The sequence below is a fragment of the Natator depressus genome, chromosome 1 (assembly GCF_965152275.1).
Source record: "Natator depressus isolate rNatDep1 chromosome 1, rNatDep2.hap1, whole genome shotgun sequence".
In the NCBI taxonomy this organism is placed as follows: domain Eukaryota; kingdom Metazoa; phylum Chordata; order Testudines; family Cheloniidae; genus Natator; species Natator depressus.
In genome coordinates this window covers 68,124,344-68,142,608 of record NC_134234.1, presented here as the reverse complement: position 1 = coordinate 68,142,608, position 18,265 = coordinate 68,124,344, and the positions used below count along the sequence as shown (strand labels likewise).

Genomic DNA, 18,265 nt, shown 5'->3' with positions numbered 1-18,265 from the left:
GGGATAATCTTGGTTCAAGTGATCATGAGCTAATTCAGTTCAAACTGAACGGAAGGATTAACAAAAATAAATCTGCAACTAGGGTTTTTGATTTCAAAAGGGCTGACTTTCAAAAATTAAGGAAATTAGTTAGGGAAGTGGATTGGACTGAAGAACTTATGGATCTAAAGGTAGAGGAGGCCTGGGGTTACTTTAAACCAAAGCTGCAGAAGCTATCGGAAGCCTGCATCCCAAGAAAGGGGAAAAAATTCATAGGCAGGAATTGTAGACCAAGCTGGATGAACAAGTATCTCAGAGAGGTGATTAAGAAAAAGCAGAAAGCATACAGGGAGTGGAAGATGGGAGGAAAGCAAGGAAAGCTACCTTACTGAGGTCAGAACATGTAGGGATAAAGTGAGACAGGCTAAAAGTCAAGTAGAGTTGGACCTTCCAAAGGGAATTAAAACCAATAGTAAAAGGTTCTATAGTCATATAAATAAGAAGAAAACAAAGAAAGAAGAAGTGTGACCACTAAACACCGAGGATGGAGGGGAGGTAAGGATAATCTAGGCATGGCCCAATATCTAAACAAATACTTTGCCTCAGTCTTTAATAAGGCTAAAGAGGATCTTAGGGATAATGGTAGCATGACAAATGGGAATGAGGATATGGAGGTAGATATTACCATATCTGAGGTAGAAGCGAAACTCAAACAGTTTAATGGGACTAAATCGGGGGGCCCAGATAATCATCCAAGAATATTAAAGGAATTGGCGCCCGAAATTGCAAGCCCATTAGCAAGAATTTATAATGAATCTGTAAACTCAGGAGTTGTACCCTATGATTGGAGAATTGCTAACATAATTCCTATTTTTAAGAAAGGGGGGAAAAGTGATCCGGGTAACTACAGTCCTGTTAGTTTGACATCTGTAGTATGCACGATCTTGGAAAAAATTTTGAAGGAGAAAGTAGTTAAGGACATTGAAGTCAATGGTAAATGGGACAAAATACAACATGGTTTTACAAAAGGTAGATCGTGCCAAACCAACCTGATCTCCTTCTTTGAGAAAGTAACAGATTTTTTAGACAAAGGAAACGCAGTGGATCTAATTTACCTAGATTTCAGTAAGGCATTTGATACCGTGCCACATGGGGAATTATTAGTTAAATTGGAAAAGATGGGGATCAATATGAACATTGAAAGGTGGATAAGGAACTGGTTAAAGGGGAGACTACAACGGGTCCTACTGAAAGGTGAACTGTCAGGCTGGAGGGAGGTTACCAGTGGAGTTCCTCAAGGATCGGTTTTGGGACCAATCTTATTTAATCTTTTTATTACTGACCTCGGCACAAAAAGTGGGAGTGTGCTAATAAAGTTTGCGGATGATACAAAGCTGGGAGGTATTGCCAATTTAGAGAAGGACCGGGAAATCATACAGGAGGATCTGGATGACCTCGTAAACTGGAGTAATAGTAATAGGATGAAATTTAATAGTGAGAAGTGTAAGGTTATGCATTTAGGGATTAATAACAAGAATTTTTGTTATAAACTGGGGACGCATCACTTGGAAGTAACAGAGGAGGAGAAGGACCTTCGAGTATTGGTTGATCATAGGATGACTATGAGCCGCCAATGTGATATGGCTGTGAAAAAAGCTAATGAGGTCTTGGGATCCATCAGGACAGGTATTTCCAGTAGGGATAAGGAGGTTTTAGTACTGTTTTACAAGGCACTGGTGAGACCTCACCTGGAATACTGTGTGCAGTTCTGGTCTCCCATGTTTAAGAAGGATGAATTCAAACTGGAACAGGTACAGAGAAGGGCTACTAGGATGATCCGAGGAATGGAAAACTTGTCTTATGAAAGGAGACTTAAGGAGCTTGGCTTGTCTAGCCTAACTAAAAGAAAGTTGAGGGGAGATATGATTGCTCTCTATAAATATATCAGAGGGATAAATACCAGAGAGGGAGGGGAATTATTTAAGCTCAGTACCAATGTGGACTCAAGAACAAATGGATATAAACTGGCCACCAAGGAAGTTTAGACTTGAAATTAGACGAAGGTTTCTAACCATCAGAGGAGTGAAGTTTTGGAATAACCTTCCAAGGGAAGCAGTGGGGGCAAAAGATCTATCTGGCTTTAAGATTAAACTCGATAAATTTATGGAGGAGATGGTATGATGGGATAACATGATTTTGGTAATTAATTGATCTTTAAATATTCATGGTAAATAGGCCCAATGGCCTGTGATGGGATTTAGATGGGGTGGGATCTGAGTTACCCAGGAAAGAATTTTCTGTAGTATCTGGCTGGTGAATCTTGCCCATATGCTCAGGGCTTAGCTGATCGCCATATTTGGGGTTGGGAAGGAACTTTCCTCCAGGCCAGACTGGAAGAGACCCTGGAGGTTTTTCACCTTCCTCTGTAGCATGGGGCACGGGTCACTTACTGGAGGATTGTCTGCTCCTTGAAGTCTTTAAACCATGATTTGAGGACTTCAACAGCTCAGACATAGGTGTGGTTTTTTGCAGGAGTGGATGGGTGAGATTCTGTGGCCTGCGTTGTGCAGGAGGTCAGACTAGATGATCATAATGGTCCCTTCTGACCTTAGTATCTATATTTGATTATTAATGAAGCCAGGAACTCGCAAGTCACATGGGTGGAACAGGAAGAAAATCAACAGTAGCTCAAAAAGACAACTCCACTGCTGAAAAAATAAAATGACTTCTCTGTTCAACACTAGAATGCTGACAGCATCCTGAATATAGCATAAGTGTAGATTTTTGGACCATAATTATAAAGACTTTTAAAAGTACCCTTAAGATTAAATCTGACCCACTTTTTTAGAACACCGTCAAGTAATAACAGCATTTCTGGATTACATGAGATACCAAATAACTCAGTATATGCAACTGCCAAATCATTGCTTTCTATAGGAACCCCACTTGCAATGGAAAACACAATTACTGCTTTGTCTGATGAAAATAAAAGCTTCCAGCACTCCTCAAGACTGATTCATTGAGAAGCATTTGAAAGTAGCAAATCACTCAGAGAAGTAAACACTTAAGGACAGAGCCCATGATACTGTTGCTCAGCCGACTTTCACGCTAGGGTCTTACTTTACTGGATTTAACCCCCAGACATTACCACTGAATAGTATGTATTATAATATGTAATATAAAAGAAGAACTTTTTGAAAATATTTCTAGCATCTTTCCAACATCTTTGAACCTGGAAGTTTATTTTCTCTTGTCAGAGATTAGATTAAGATTTGTATCCTCCCACTAAACAGAGCATTAAATTCAATTTCACATTCCTACCAACAGAAAAAAAGTGGATCACCAGAGGCTGGAAATCAATGTGCATACATACAACCTCCTATAGTCTACTATAAACAACTAGGAAAGGAAATTATTTTGACAGAAACAGGAGAGATCATTTTGATTAAAAATTGATGTGTACTTATATATGTAATACTGTATAACTTATAAAATCCACTAAGTTATCAATGATAGAATGAAACAGAATGTTCCTTATTGTTTATCTGTGTGCAATTTCATGTGCTAGGAAAAAAATATTCATTCCTTTATGTATTTGAAACTTGTGCTTCTTTATATTAGAACCTACTGCCCTTTGTTGCAAGTTACTTACGTCATATCTACACTTACCTCCAGAGCGATTGATCCAGCGGGGGTTGATTTATCGCATCTAGTGAAGATGTGATAAATTGACCACCGAGCGCTCTCCCATCGACTCAGGTACTCCACCAGAGCGAGAAGCGTAGGCAGAGTTGACGGGGAGCATCAGCAGTCAACCTACCATAGTGAATACACCGCAATAAGTAGATCTAAGTACGTCGACTTCAGCTACATTATTCATGTAGCTGAAGTTGCGTAACTTAGGCCTGGTCTATAGTACGTGGTTATTTCGGAATTAGCCAAGTTACCTCGAAATAAAACTGGTTCCGTCCACATGACCAAACCAGTTTTTTCGATTTAAAGGGCTCTTTACTCCGATTTCTGTACTCCACCTTGGCAAGTGGAGTAGTGCGAAAATCGAGATCGCAGTTCCGGGTTACAGGTACTGTGGACGCAATTCGACGATATTGGCCTCTGGGAGCTATCCCAGAATGCTCCCTTGTGACCGCTCTGGACAACACTCTGAACTCCGATGCACTAGCCAGGTAGGCAGTAAAAGCACTGGGAACTTTTGAATTTCCTGTTTGGTCACCATCAGCACAGGCGACCATGCAGAGTCCACCATCTCAAGAGACCATGCAGTCCCGGATTCGCAGACGAGCTCCAGCATAGTCCAAACGGGAGGTACTGGATCTCACTGCATGTTGGGGAGACGAATCTGTTATGGCAGAACTACGTTCCAAAAAAAGGAACGGAAATACGTACACTAAAGTCTCCAGGGCCATGACGGAAAGAGGCTACTCCAGGGACACAGAACAGTGTCGTACAAAAATCAAGGAGCTCAGGCAAGCGTACTAAAAAGCCAGGGAGGCAAACGGGCGCTATGGGTCACAGCCCCATACATGCTGCTTCTACTGTGAGCTGCATGCAATTATGGGGGGTGATGATACCACTACCCGAACACTGTCCGTGGATACCTGCAAGGCGGGAGTAGCACGGAGCGAGGAGGATGATGAGGAGGAGGACAGTGCACACGCCGCAAGTGGGGAATCTGTTTTCCCCCTTAGCCAGGAACTATTCTTAATGCTGGAGCCAATAGCCTCCCCCTACTCCCAAAGATGCTCCCCGACCATGACCCTGAAGAAGGCACTTCTGGTGAGTGAGAGCTTGATCAGAGCCACGTGGTGGGGGGAGACCCAGCCACGCTAGGCTGTTTGCGTTTAGTTTAAAGGGCTCATCCCTGCTCAGAGCCTCATCGGAGCCCCGCAGTGGGTGTGTGTGTGGAGGGGGTGGAGGGGGAGGGCGTTGTGTGAAGCGATCATCTCAGAGAGCCCGCAGGCTGCCTGCAAGCTGAATTCTGCTGCCTGGCTGCTGCCTGCAAGCTGAATTCTGTTGCCTGGCAGCATGTGATGGCTTACTCACACCAAAGTGGCAGGCACTTCAGCATAAGAGGTAAAATGAGACCTTGTACAGAAAGAACATGTGCTGTGTACTATGAAGTTCCTGTTTCACTGAGAAACAGTGTCCCCTTTGTTCTCTAAAATGTATCTTTTAAAATACTACCCTCCCTTTTTCTCCTCATGCAGCAGGTGCAAATGTTTCAATGTGTTCCCTATCTACTCCGTCCCAGAGACTGGTCCAGATTAGAAGGTGGAAAAAATGATCTCGGGATGACACGTTTGCCGAGCTCAGGCAGTCCTCCCGCACTGATAGGGCCCAGTTGAATGCGTGGAGGCAAACAATTGCGGAGTCACGTAAAGCGTTACATGAATACGAAGAGAGGAGGGACGTGTGCGATGAGAGCAGGCAGGATGCTATGGTCAAGCTCATGGGGGAGCAAACTGACAAGCTCCGCTGTATGGTGGATCTAATGCCTCCTCACCCAGAGGCCCAAAAACACGAGGGGGCGGGGGGTATGGAGACCCACACAGTCAACCCCAGAGGATTGCACAAGCAGCAGAAAGTTGGTATATTCTAAATTTTGATTTGGTTTCTGGACTTGTCCTTCCCTCCTCCTCCACCCCCATAACCCAATACCCTGGCCAGTCATGAAACTGGCTTTCAAAGCTTCTCTGATGTGCAGCACACTCTGCTGCGCTCTTCTAATTGCCCTCTTGTCTGGCTGTGCGAAACTGGCAACGAGGCGAGTTGCTTCAACCTCCCACCCCGCCATAAATGTCTCCCCCTTACTCTCACACATATTGTGCAGCACACAACAAGCAACAATTACAATTGGAATATTGGTTGTGCTGAGGTCTAATCGAGCCAGTAAACTGTGCCAGCGCGCTTTCAAACGTCCAAACGCACATTCTACCACCATTCTTCACTTGCTCAGCCTATAGTTGAACAGCTCCTTACTACTGTCCAGGGTACCTGTGTACAGCTTCATGAGCCAGGGCATTAAGGTGTAGGCTAGGTCCTCGAGGATAACTATAGGCATTTCAACATCCCCAACAGTAATTTTCTGGTCTGGGAAGTAAGTTCCTTCCTGCAGCTGTTCAAACAGACCAGAGTTCCTGAAGATGCGAGCGACATGCACCTTTCCCGGCCATCCCACGTTGATGTTGGTGAAACGTCCCTTGTGATCCACCAGTGCTCGAAGCACCATGGAAAAGTACCCCTTGCGGTTTATGTACTGGCAGCGCCGTTGTTCTGGGGCCAAGATAGGGATATGCATTCCGTCTGTTGCCCGCTGCAGTTAGGGAACCCCAGCGCATTAAAACCATCCACAATGGTCTGCACAGTTCCCAAAGTCACTACCCTTGATAGCAGCTGGTCAGTGATTGTGTTGGCTACTTACAGTACAGCAGCCCCCACGGTAGATTTCCCCACTCCAAACGGATTCCCGACTGACCGGTAGCCGTCGGGCGTTGCAAGACTCCACAGGGCTATGGCCACTCGCTTCTCAACTGTGAGGGCTGCTCTCATTTTGGTGTCTTTGTGCTTCAGGGCAGGAGACAGCAAGTCACAAAGTTCCATGAAAGTGGCCCTACGCATACGAAAGTTTCTCAGCCACTGGGAATCATCCCAGACCTGCAACACTATGCGGTCCCACAAGTCTGTGCTTGTTTCCCAGGCCCAGAATCGGCATTCCACAGCATGAACCTGGCCCAACAGCACCATGATCTCCCAATCGCCACATGCCGTGCTGTCTGTGTCCATGTCCTCATCACTATAGTAATCGCGCTGTTGCCGCTTCCGCGTCCAGTTTTGCAGGTACTGCACATACTGCTGGATAATGCGTGAGGTATTTACAATGGTCAAAACTGCAGTGGAGATCTGATCAGGCTCCATGGCTATGGCGCCTGCATGGGTAATCCTGGAAAAAGAGCACGAAACGTAGGAGAGCAGAGTGGCAGCGGAAGCTGTGCTGTTTGATTCACGGTAGCCGAACAAAGGCTGAAAATGGTTGTCTTCTGTGGCTTTCACAGAGGTGGTAGCCCAGGACAGACAACATGGAGAAGCTCGGAAGTGTGGCAATAGCGGGAGAGCAGAGTTGGTGGTGGAAGCTGTGCTGCTCGGTTGATGATGACTGAGCAGAGTTGAGTTGGAGAGGTGGATTCATAGTAGCAGGAGAGCAGCGGTGCACCGTCTGCTGAAAGCAGGATGGCATCTGCACGCCAAAAAGGCATGAAACGATTGTCTGCCATAGCTTTCTGACGACACACACCCAGAAACAACCGCGAGCATGTTTTTGCCCCATCATGCACTGGGAGCTTAACCCAGAATTCCAATGGGCGGCAGAGACTGCAGGAACTGTGGGATAGCTACCCACAGTGCACCGTTCCAACATTCGATGTTAGCCTTGGTACTGTGGATGCAATCTGCCGAATTCACACGCTTTAGTGGGGACACAGAAGACCAAATGTATAAAATAGCTCCCGAAAATTCTAATAGAATAATTTTGTACTGTAGACGTACCCTTAGATAGATATCCCCCCACCCCGTGTAGACAAGGCCTAAGATGGCTATCAGAAATAAGCCTCTGTATTCCATGTATCGTATACCTTACTGATGTCCAATTTTTATACATTCAACTTTTATAGGAGAAGATTTACCTTATCATAACATTTACTTTATCATCCTGAAATGGTAACAATTTTCTAGAACATAAGAAGAGAGGTATTTATAGCACAGCAAGCTAAATGTTTCCTTTGTAACACAGTCTACTATATGCTATTGCATGTGTCCAGACAAACAGAAGTTCTATTTTGCACTGCAGTTTCAGTGACGTAGACCTAGCAAGCTCCTGTAAAAGCATTATGTCTCAGTAACTGCAGGTAACTGCTCAAGACCCTATACAAATGCAAAGCCATAAATTAGTGAGCTACAGCCCGCATCTGTCCAGCAGCCATTTTAATCCGGCCCTTGAGCTCCCGCTGCGGAGCAGGATCTGGAGCTTACCCTGCTCCGGCGCTCCAACCGGGGAGCAACATTGGGAGCTGCTCTGCGCGGCCTCTCCAGCTCTTATGCGTAGGGGCAGCCAGGGGGCTCCACTCTGCATGCTGCCGCTGCCCCTGCCCCAAGTGCTGCCCCCGCAGCTCCCATTGGCCGGGAACCACAGCAGGGGCAGAGCCTACGGATGGGGCAGTGCGGAGCAGAGCCTCTTGGCCGCACCTCTGCGTAGGGTCGACATGCTCCTTCTTCCAGGAGCCACTTGAGGTAAGTGCCGCCTGGAGCCCTAAGCCACCCCCCCAGTGCCCCAACCCCTTGCCCCAGCCCTGATCCCCCTCCTACACTCCAAACCCCTCATCCCCAGCCCAACCCCACACCTCCTGCCCCAGCCCACAGCCCCCTCCTGCACCCTGAACTCATTTCTGGCCTGTACACCCTGGAGCCCACACTCCCCAGTCAGAGCCCTCACCTCCTCACGCATGCCAACTCCAATTTCATGAGCATTCATAGTCCGCCATATAATTTCCATACCCAGATGTGGCCCTCGGGCCAAAAAGTTTGCCCACCCGCCCTAAGGGCATGTGTACACTTCATCTGGGAATGAGCCTCCAGGCCTGGATCCACAGACTTGAGCACAGCTTGCACTTGCACTCTAAAAACTGCTGTTTAAACATTGCAGCTCAGGCTGAAGCTCATGGTCTGAGGCCTGGAAAGGGGTAGGCTTGAGAGCCTGTTCTCCAGCCCAAGCTGCAATGTCAAAGTACTGTGTACACAACTATTTTTAGAGTACTAGCTTGAACCTTGCTAGCACAAGTCTGTGGGCCAAGGATGGGAAGCTTGCTGCCAAATACAGTGCACAGGCCCTAATAGGCTAATTGAGATGTTATTACCAAGTGATTAATTAGCATAGGGGTACATGAGGGACACACTGTGGATTTAGATACCTAGGATTTTTGGATAAAGGGAATTCTGATAACTAATTATACTGCAGTGCTTTTCACTGGTAGATCTCAAAGTGCTTCATAATCTTTCAAATACGTATTCCCAACATCTCTGTAGGTGAAACATTATAATCTCCATTTTACAGATGGGGAACTGAGGCACAGAGGCTAAGTGACTTGCCCAAGGTCACACAGAAAGTCCATGACAGAGCTGGGAACTGAACCCATGTCTCCCACTTCCTAAACATGTGTTCTAACCACTGGACCTTTCTCCTGCCGACAAGGGGATTAACAAAATAATCTCTCTCCCCACTCCCTCGCCTTTGCAGGCATATGAGATGTAGGTACAAGTAGTTCTTGCTCTCACTAGAAAATAAACACATTGGACTAGCTTCTAGCAGCTTCTGTTTCTGGAGCTGTGTTCATTTGGAGGAAAAAATCCAAAATTCAGGCTGGGTTATTATAGAGTACACTCTTCATATAGAAAGAGTTATTTACAGAATTTTCATCGATATTAAAGCCAGAAGAGACCTTATAATCTTCTAGTTTGACCTCATCAGAGTATTATTATATCAATAAAGGACAGTTGGAGCCCTATGTGCCTGTCTGCTTATATTCTGGCCATGATGACAAGCAGCACAGATTGGGTATGGAAGAGCAAGGAGCTGGAAAGACCCAGGCCACTTTCTTTCGACAGCTGAAACCATTTTCCTTTTGAAAATTAATAAAGTAGCACCTAAAGGCCCTAATCATGGACAGAAGACCCATTGTGCTGCACATCATACACAGGTAGATCAAAAATGGTCCCTACCCACAGCTCTTACAATCTAAGTATATGAAAAATGTTTTCTTATCTTACCTGCATATGGATTTTACTTTTTTGAGCTCAGTGTCTATGACTAATAATAAAACCATGCCATGGGGTGCTGTACAACAAATGTACTGATGAAAGAGTTGAAAGAGAGAAGAGGTTTTGATCAAGCTGAATGTGTAGAAAATTCAGTTTATTGCATTTTGACAAATGTTTTTCCTATTTTCTCTCCTCAGCAAAACCCACTCCCTATTTATTTCAAAAGGCTGACCAAGAGCTCCTGCATTTCCAAAACACTTCACCACTGCTGAGATTTCCATTTATTGTGTACAGATTAAGCCCTTTCAGAGGTTCTCTTGTAGTGCAGCTCTTTCATCATTGTAGTAACAATATCACAGAGATCAGAAAATCTGCAGATGGCCAATGATTACACAATGTATTTATTTACACTTGTGGACTATCTCCTCCTCAGTAAGGAATCTAACAGGGCCACTGGGATAGCTGTGGAAGAACTGGGGAACTTTTGTACAGGAAAATATGCTCCTGTGGTGGGTTTTTACACACTGTAAAAAAGCAAAGCAGAAGGGCATACATTAACTTCGCTACAATATAGCTCTTGAGTGACATCAAAATGGTGACATACAGAAGACACCAGACAGCCATCAAATTTTCATTAGTCCTCATGTTAAAAATTTTTTCCTATAAATGGCGGCATGCCAAAAGTTGTTGATCCCTGGCATAGAACATGGACACCAAGAGAAAATGATGGCAACCAGGATAAAACTGTTAAGGATCACAGTTCACATAAGCTGGGAATGGGTGACAGGGGATGGATCACTTGATCTGTTCTGTTCGCTCCCTCTGAAGCACCTGGCATTGGCCACTGTCAGAAGTCAGAATACTGGGCTATATGGACCTTTGGTCTGACCCAGTATGGCCGTTCTTATGTTATGTTCTTATGTTCACACAACACACTTTGATTTTAGCAGCTAAATTTTCAGAAGATCTCATCCTCATTGAGCATACTCCAGCCTCTCTCAGCTCCCAGTCCTGACAACACTGCATAGACACCATCCCCACAAAGCAACTGAGCAAACTCTATCCTCTCTCAGCTGCTACTTGTGACGGAACTGCATGTGGGCCATCCCCATAGAAACAGAATTTCTGAGCAAGCTCCATCCCAGGGCTACTAGAGCAAAACTGGACTTTCCCTCCACTGGCTGTTCCCACCTGCCCCAGGCTAGACCAGGGTGTGGCTGAGCACAGGAACAGAGAGCCTCTATCCTCAATTCATAGATCCTAATGCCAGAGGGGACCACTGTGCCCATCTAGTCTGATGTCCTGTATAATGGCCATAGAACTTCCCCAAAATGATTTCTAAAGCATAGCTTTTAGACAAACATCCAATCCTGATTTTAAAATGGCCAGAAATGGAGATTCTACCACAACCCTTGGTAAACTGTTCCAATGGTTAACTACCCTTGCTGTTAAAAATTTTCACTTTGTTTCCAGTCTGAATTTGTCTAGCCTCAACTTCCAGCCACTGGATCATGTTATACCTTTCTCTGCTAGACTGAAGAGCCCATTATTAAATATTTGTTCTCCATATAGGAACTTACAGCCTGTAGTCAACTCACCCCTTAACCTTCTCTTTGTTAAACTAAATAGATTGAGCTACTTGAGTCTATCACTATAAGGCATGTGTTCTAGTTCTTTAATCATTTTCTTGGCTCTTCTCTGAACACTCTCCAGTTTATAAACATCATTCTTGAATTGTGGGCACCAGAACAGGACACAGTATTCCAGCAGTGGTCACACCAGTGCCAAACACAGAGGTAAAATAACCTCTCTGTTGCTACTCCAGATCCCCCTGTTCATGCATCCCAGGATCACATTAGCCCTTTTGAACACAGCATCACACTGGGAGGTCATGTTAACCTGATTATCCAACACGATCTCCAAATCTTTTTCAGAGTCATTCCTTTGAAGAATAGAGTCCTCCACCCTGTAAGTATGGCCTACATTCTCGCATGCACTTACAGTTAGCTGTATTAAAATGTATATTGTTTGTTTGTGCACAGTTTGCCAAGAGATCCAGATTGCTCTAAATCAGTGACCTGTCCTCTTCGTTATTTACCACTCCCCACATTTGTGTCATCTGCAAACTTTCATGGAGTCATAGAAGATTACGGTTGGAAGAGAACTCAGGAGGTCATCTAGTCCAACCCCCTGCTCAAAGCAGGATCAACCCCAACTAAATCATCCCAGCCAGGCCTTTGTCAAGCTGGGCCTGTTGATTTTATGAATGAAATTATTTTGCTGTCGGCCCCAGAGCTGAATTTTCAAGGATATTAGCGGAGCTCTACACCTGACAACCCTTACCTTTGGAATTCTCTTCCCTTTATGACACCAGATTTGGAGATGCACAGGACATGAGATTACACAATTTGATTTAGGATTTCGGACATTATTTGTATGAAGGCAGCATAGCTTAAGGATACCTACATAGTTTACAGATTATATTGATTTTTTTACAACTATTTTTCAATTACCGGAGCACAAAAAGACATGTTAACACACATTTTCTTTATTCGTGTGTTTTTATAAGTCAAAATCATTCAGATCAATTATAATTGAGTTTGTCCAAAATACTTTTAAAAAAAAAACCACTTCCCATACTAAGACCAAAGATAGTTTCAACAATAGCAAAGAATACTTTTGCCAAAATTAGTGTCAGTTGAAAATAATGCTCATGGGGAAGATGCTCTTTGATTGGTTGACATATGCAATAGGTCTACATTCTGAACCATTAAATATTTAAGATAATTCAGTGAACAAATATCACTCAATGGTCCCTAAATCCATCTGGCAAAGCGACTAAATCTACATCAGCCATTTAGTATAACAGAAATCAATCAACAGGCTAGAACGTTGTCACAAGTCCAAAGTTTCCTACTCTGGGAATAATCATCATTGCTTTGTCTTATCATTAATATTGGAGAAGAAAATAGCCAGCCTATAACATTTTCTCCACTGATATGCTCCCCTAATTTGGCCATATTAGAGTGGAGTGAATGAAATTAAAGAAATCACAAAGATTTTTAAAAGCTCTCAACACCTTCAGTTCATCTTACGTGACTGCAACCTTATTTATACTACTGTTGACACATAAGCAAAAATTATGTTTAAGCATAGCTGACATAAAAGTATGCTTACAGACTACAACTGAAAATCTTTTATTTTAAAATTCTGTTGCAAGAAAAAAAAAAATCTATATGCACTGGTCAGGGAAACCACAACCACCATCCTGCCAATCACCACCACGCTAAATACATTGCAACAGACAGATGGCCGCACACCTGCTTCAGGTGAAGAGAATGATTAGCTAAAAACAGTTTGCTGGCCAATATAATTTTTAACCCACATTTTAAATTTAAAATTCTGCACAATAAAAAATGAATCATTTGTTGCTCAAAAGTTTTCACTTATTTCTGCATGGGCAGCATCTGAACGGCAGCATAAAATATTACATTTAATTACAGTGATTTGGCTTTACCCATAACAATAACTTGGGCAGCGAAGTTCTAAATATTTGCATTTAAAATACTATTATTGTATAAAAACTTCTAACATTTTATTAGTCACAATTAGCTTGCAGAAGTTATATATAATTAACCTCCTGTAAGACAAGCATTCACAGTGATGCTACCTCACCCTTTGTAACTCCCACTTTTCTATAAGATGATCCACTTCACCGCCGAGAACGACAGTGTTACTGTCATCCAAAAGCAGGAATCCATTTTTCACTTCAACAATTCCTGACAGCTTAATTTTTGTTCCAGGTGGTGTGTTCAGGCTAAAAACAGAAACAAACAAACAAAATCTCAAACATTACATATAGAGATTCTACCAGACAAAACCCAACCACAGGTTACTAAATAGCAGTACGTTTAAATAGAGTGAAACAATGTTGACAGAAAACTACCTATAAATATGTTTTCTTATATAAACACAAATGATATTCAGTTACTTTTTAAATAATAATATGTCTGGACAAACCTATTTATGGAACCAAAGTCAATACTTCGCAGCTATAAAACACTTGAACCATTCTTGGAGTGGGTTGTTGGGATTAATTGGTGTTTTTTGCAAAATTTTTGATTGGACTGAAACAAACAATGCATAGGAAAAACTATCAAATTACTAAGATAAACAGCTACAAAATCACCCTTGCAAAGTATTAAATAATAAGAAATACAATAAGTAAAACACAGTATTAGGATTGCATGTTTTAAAGTAAATTTGATGTTTAGGAAAGACTCCAGATTAACAACCCGGAAAAGTGAATTGATCTCTTTATCTACACAACAGTTACAGCATAAGGAATGGTAATGCAAACTTTCCCGCACTCCCCTGACATGTATGTCCCTGAACTCTGTTCTGCAGATAACAATTCTTTCAGGGAACAGTCTCCATGCCTGTTCAGTCTTTGACTTCTCTGCTTAAGTGCCAAGAAAGGTACTAATAAATGCCAATTTTGATGGCAGTTTTTTGTTATGTGGAACTCGTCCATTAGTGATTTTTGGATTGAAACACCTACTCATTTCACATAAGCCACTCATCAGCTGTCAGATGATAATGACTTCTCAGCAATTACCAAGCATGCCAAATTCAAGCCAGTTACATAGAGGCAACTCCGCATCCCCAGCCACCAATACTCATTTCCCCAAGCCAACCACAGGATATTTTGTTACTAATTCATTATTTTATTTCAGACCTGTTGCCCTACGGCTTTATACATGCAATTTTTATTAGCACTGGGCTACTATGGCAAAAAAACCTGCCTTGTGACCAAAATCTAAAAAATAAAATCATCAGGTTCCACTATAATTAAAACAGAGTATACCAGGCTGCAAAGAATTCTGTTGTGAAATAATATCCAATAAATACAAGTCACAACTACTTTAAGTAATGCAAACAAAAACCAAGTTCTATGGGGTGGACTGCACATGTACAACAGTATAACCAGTGCACAGGTGGAATACTTTGGACTAGATTGCGAGCCTGAAATTTATTTTTCAAAAGAACTGGACAATCAGCTACAATTATTAGCCAACTATAAATTCACATGTTCCCTGGCACTAGCTTTAATGATCAGCTTGCATAATAAGATCAGTGCTTGGGTCAGAGCTACTTTTCTCGTCTCTCCTTTTCCTGAGTCACTACCAGTTTCCCTAAACTTTACCACACAGAGGCACTCTGGAGAGAAGTTTAGGGTGGCTTTATGCAGACACAAGGGGAGTATGACAAAGTAAATATTGTTTAAACAACAATGGCTCTTAAGCAGCACAGGTTACATTAACAGTTACTTCTGTAGAGGAAGAAGAAAGCCCATAGTGGATTCTTGCTACTATTAAGTGTAGCTACTGATGCTTTGCTTATATTGTATGCTAACAGAATACTGCAGTAGATCCACTGGCATACAGAATGGATAACAGATTTGAGATTTCAAGCTTTTATTGCAAATAAATACAGAGCATTTACCAGATCTACTAGACTGAACTTGGAAAAAGTACCTAACTGCATATACTGTTTTATTAAGGTATTTGCCACATGCAAGTGCAAATGACAACAAATGTCAGACTTATTTTTTTCCTTTTTTTTTAAAGTAGTACAATACCAATCAACTTCTGTTGTTGGCATCCTTTCATCTGTGAGACACGGTGGAAATTGCAGCCTATGATGTAGATGGTTTGCAATGTCTCATGTGACTGAATAGGCCAATCCGAGATTTGCATGATCTTTGGCAGTTACTGTAAATGTATATATCTTAGTTGGGAGCTGCTTGCGTCCTACTGGCTCTTTTATCCTCAAGCTGTAGGAGCCAGCTCCCAGCATGGACTTTGATACCCCGACGGAGACGATGGCGCCACTTGTTACAATCACTTGCCAAGATTTCCCATTGGTCAGGATCAATTTCAAATTCCTTCATATCTCACTTGCATATGTCTTTACAGCAAAGCTTGGGATGTCCTGTTCTTGTTCCCTCTGATAGCTCCTCGTAGAGCTCGTCCTTGGGTATGCATCCACCTTCCAACCTACTCAGATGGCCCAGCCAGCGCAGTCATCTTCGCTTGAGCAGGGCTGTCACAGTTGGTAAATTTGCCCTTTGAAGATCCTCTGCATTGGTGACTTTATCTTGCCATTTGGTGCTGAGTATGCAGCATAAACAGCATAAGTGGAAACTGTTCAACCTTTTCTCCTGATGAGCATAAATTGTCCATGTTTCCTGACCATACATGAGAGTGCTGATGACGCAAGCTTGGTACACTAGCATTTGGGTCTTGATGGTAAGGTTTGAGTTGTTCCATGCTCTTTTAGTTAGTCTGCTAAAGATGATGGCAGCCTTTCCAATGAGAACATTTAGTTCTTTATCCAATAAGAGGTTTGTAGTCACTGTACAACCTAAATAGCTGAACTTTTGGACTACTTCTAGCTGGTTTGCACTTAAGGTAATTGAAGGATCTTGTGGAACCCCCTGTCCTACTACAACTGTTTTCTTGATGCTGATGGCAAAGAGCAAATGTCTGACAGGTACTTGAAAGGTGGTCCATGAGTTCTTGTAACAGATCTTCATTGTGGGCTATGAGGGCAGCATCATCAGCTAACAGAAGTCCCCTGATTAGCACCTTTTTGACTTTGGTCTTTGACTTAAGTTGGGACAGGTTGAATAGTTTCTCATCTGATCTTGTGTGAAGATACACTCCATCTTCAAAAAGAAAAGGAGTACTTGTGGCACCTTAGAGACTAAAATTTATTTGAGCATAAGCTTTCATGAGCTACGGCTCCGATGAAGTGAGCTGTAGCTCACAAAAGCTTATGCTCAAATAAATTTGTTAATCTCTAAGGTGCCACAAGTACTCTTTTTTTTTTTTTTTTTTGCGACTACAGACTAACACGGCTGCTACTCTTAGTGCCGAATACTTTAGTTAGGTCCACAAAGGCTATGTACAATGGTTGGTTTTTCTCTCTGCACCTTTCTTGGAGTTGACACAGAGAAAATATCATGTCTATAGTTGATCTTCCAGCCCTGAATCGGCACTGTGATTTAGGGTAGACACAATTCACCAGCTGTTGTAGGCACACTAAGATGACTTTTGCAAAAGCTTTTCCTGCTAAGCTTAGTAGCAGGATACCCCTGTAGTTGTGGCAGTCACCCTTTTCACCTTTATTTTTATACATGATGATGTTTGCATTGCGCATCTCTTGTGGTCCCCTCTCCCTCTTTCCAGCACTTAAGTAGCAGCTGATAAAGATATGGTAATAGGGTGTCTTTCCTGCACTTGAGGATTTCCGCTGGGATGCCTTCTTTTTCAGGAGCCTTGCCAATTGATAGCAAATCAACGGCCTTGCTTAGCTCTTCCACAGTGGGCTCCACATCTAGCTCTAGCATGACCTGAGAGTTGGTACTTGATCCAGTGATTTGCGGGTGATGTTTCTTTCCTGTGCATATAGCTCTAAATAGCATTCAACCCAATGAGACAACTGCTTGCTTTTATCTGTAATGATTTCACCACTGTGCATTTTGAGACGGGCAACCTTGTTGACAGCGGGACCTAGAGCTTTCCTCAGGCCATCATACATGACTTTGAGGTTTCCTATGTCTGAGGCTATCTGTATCTCTTCACAGAACTTGATCCAGTTAGGATTTGCACAGCATCTGCTTGCTTGTTGTATCTCAGTTTTTGCATGTGGAAGTCTCACTTTGGTACACTCTGTTGGCTTCCTGTTGTGATCCAGATAGACTGTGTTCTTAATGTTGATGAGAGGTAATAGTTCTGCTTCATTTTCTTCAAACTGGTCATTTTTGATGGTCTCTTACCCCTAAATGTAGCTAAAGCTGTTTCATGGATTGTTATTCTTAAATCTTCCCAAAAATTCCTCTGCCTTCTCTGGTAATGACTTCCCATGCATGCTAAGTTCACAAACTCCTGGCATTCCCTCTGGTTTTCAGAGTTAATAGCATTGATTTTGGGCTTGCTCCTAGGTTTTTCTCTATGTAGTTTCCTGGCTGTAATCTTCACTGCTAATAATCAAGGAGTGTTCAGTGTCAATCAGTGCTGCGCAACATGCAAGTGTTCTGCAATAAGGGTAGGTCTTTTCTCCTGATGATAACAAGGTCTAATGGGTGCCACTGGCCTGACCGTGGAAGTCGCCATGACAGTTTGTGGCAATCTTTTCCTGTAAATTATGAATTAGTAATGCACATTTGGATTTGGGCGCAGAATTCAAGAAGTTGTTGGCTGTTCTCATTCATCTTGCCAATGCCAAAATGTCCTAGGCAATCTGGCCATGAGTTGTTGTCTGCACCGACTCTTAGTCCTGGTCTACACTACGAGGTTAGGTTGAATTTAGCCATGTTCGGTCTATTTAAAAATGACTGCGTCCAACAAACAACCCCATTCTGTTGACCTAAGGGGCTCTTAAAATCGACTTCTGT

The 18,265-nt window shown here is 42.9% G+C and overlaps 1 protein-coding gene across 1 annotated transcript in view; it reads right to left on the bottom strand.

Moving 5' to 3' along the window:
- The window catches only part of TDRD3 (tudor domain containing 3), a 302,953-nt gene that overhangs the window by 103,753 nt on the left and 180,935 nt on the right, over window positions 1-18,265 (bottom strand). The window contains exon 5 of the mRNA XM_074961727.1: window positions 13,480-13,621. Within this exon, the coding sequence (XP_074817828.1) occupies window positions 13,480-13,621 (142 nt within the window). The remainder of the gene's footprint in view (window positions 1-13,479; window positions 13,622-18,265) is intronic.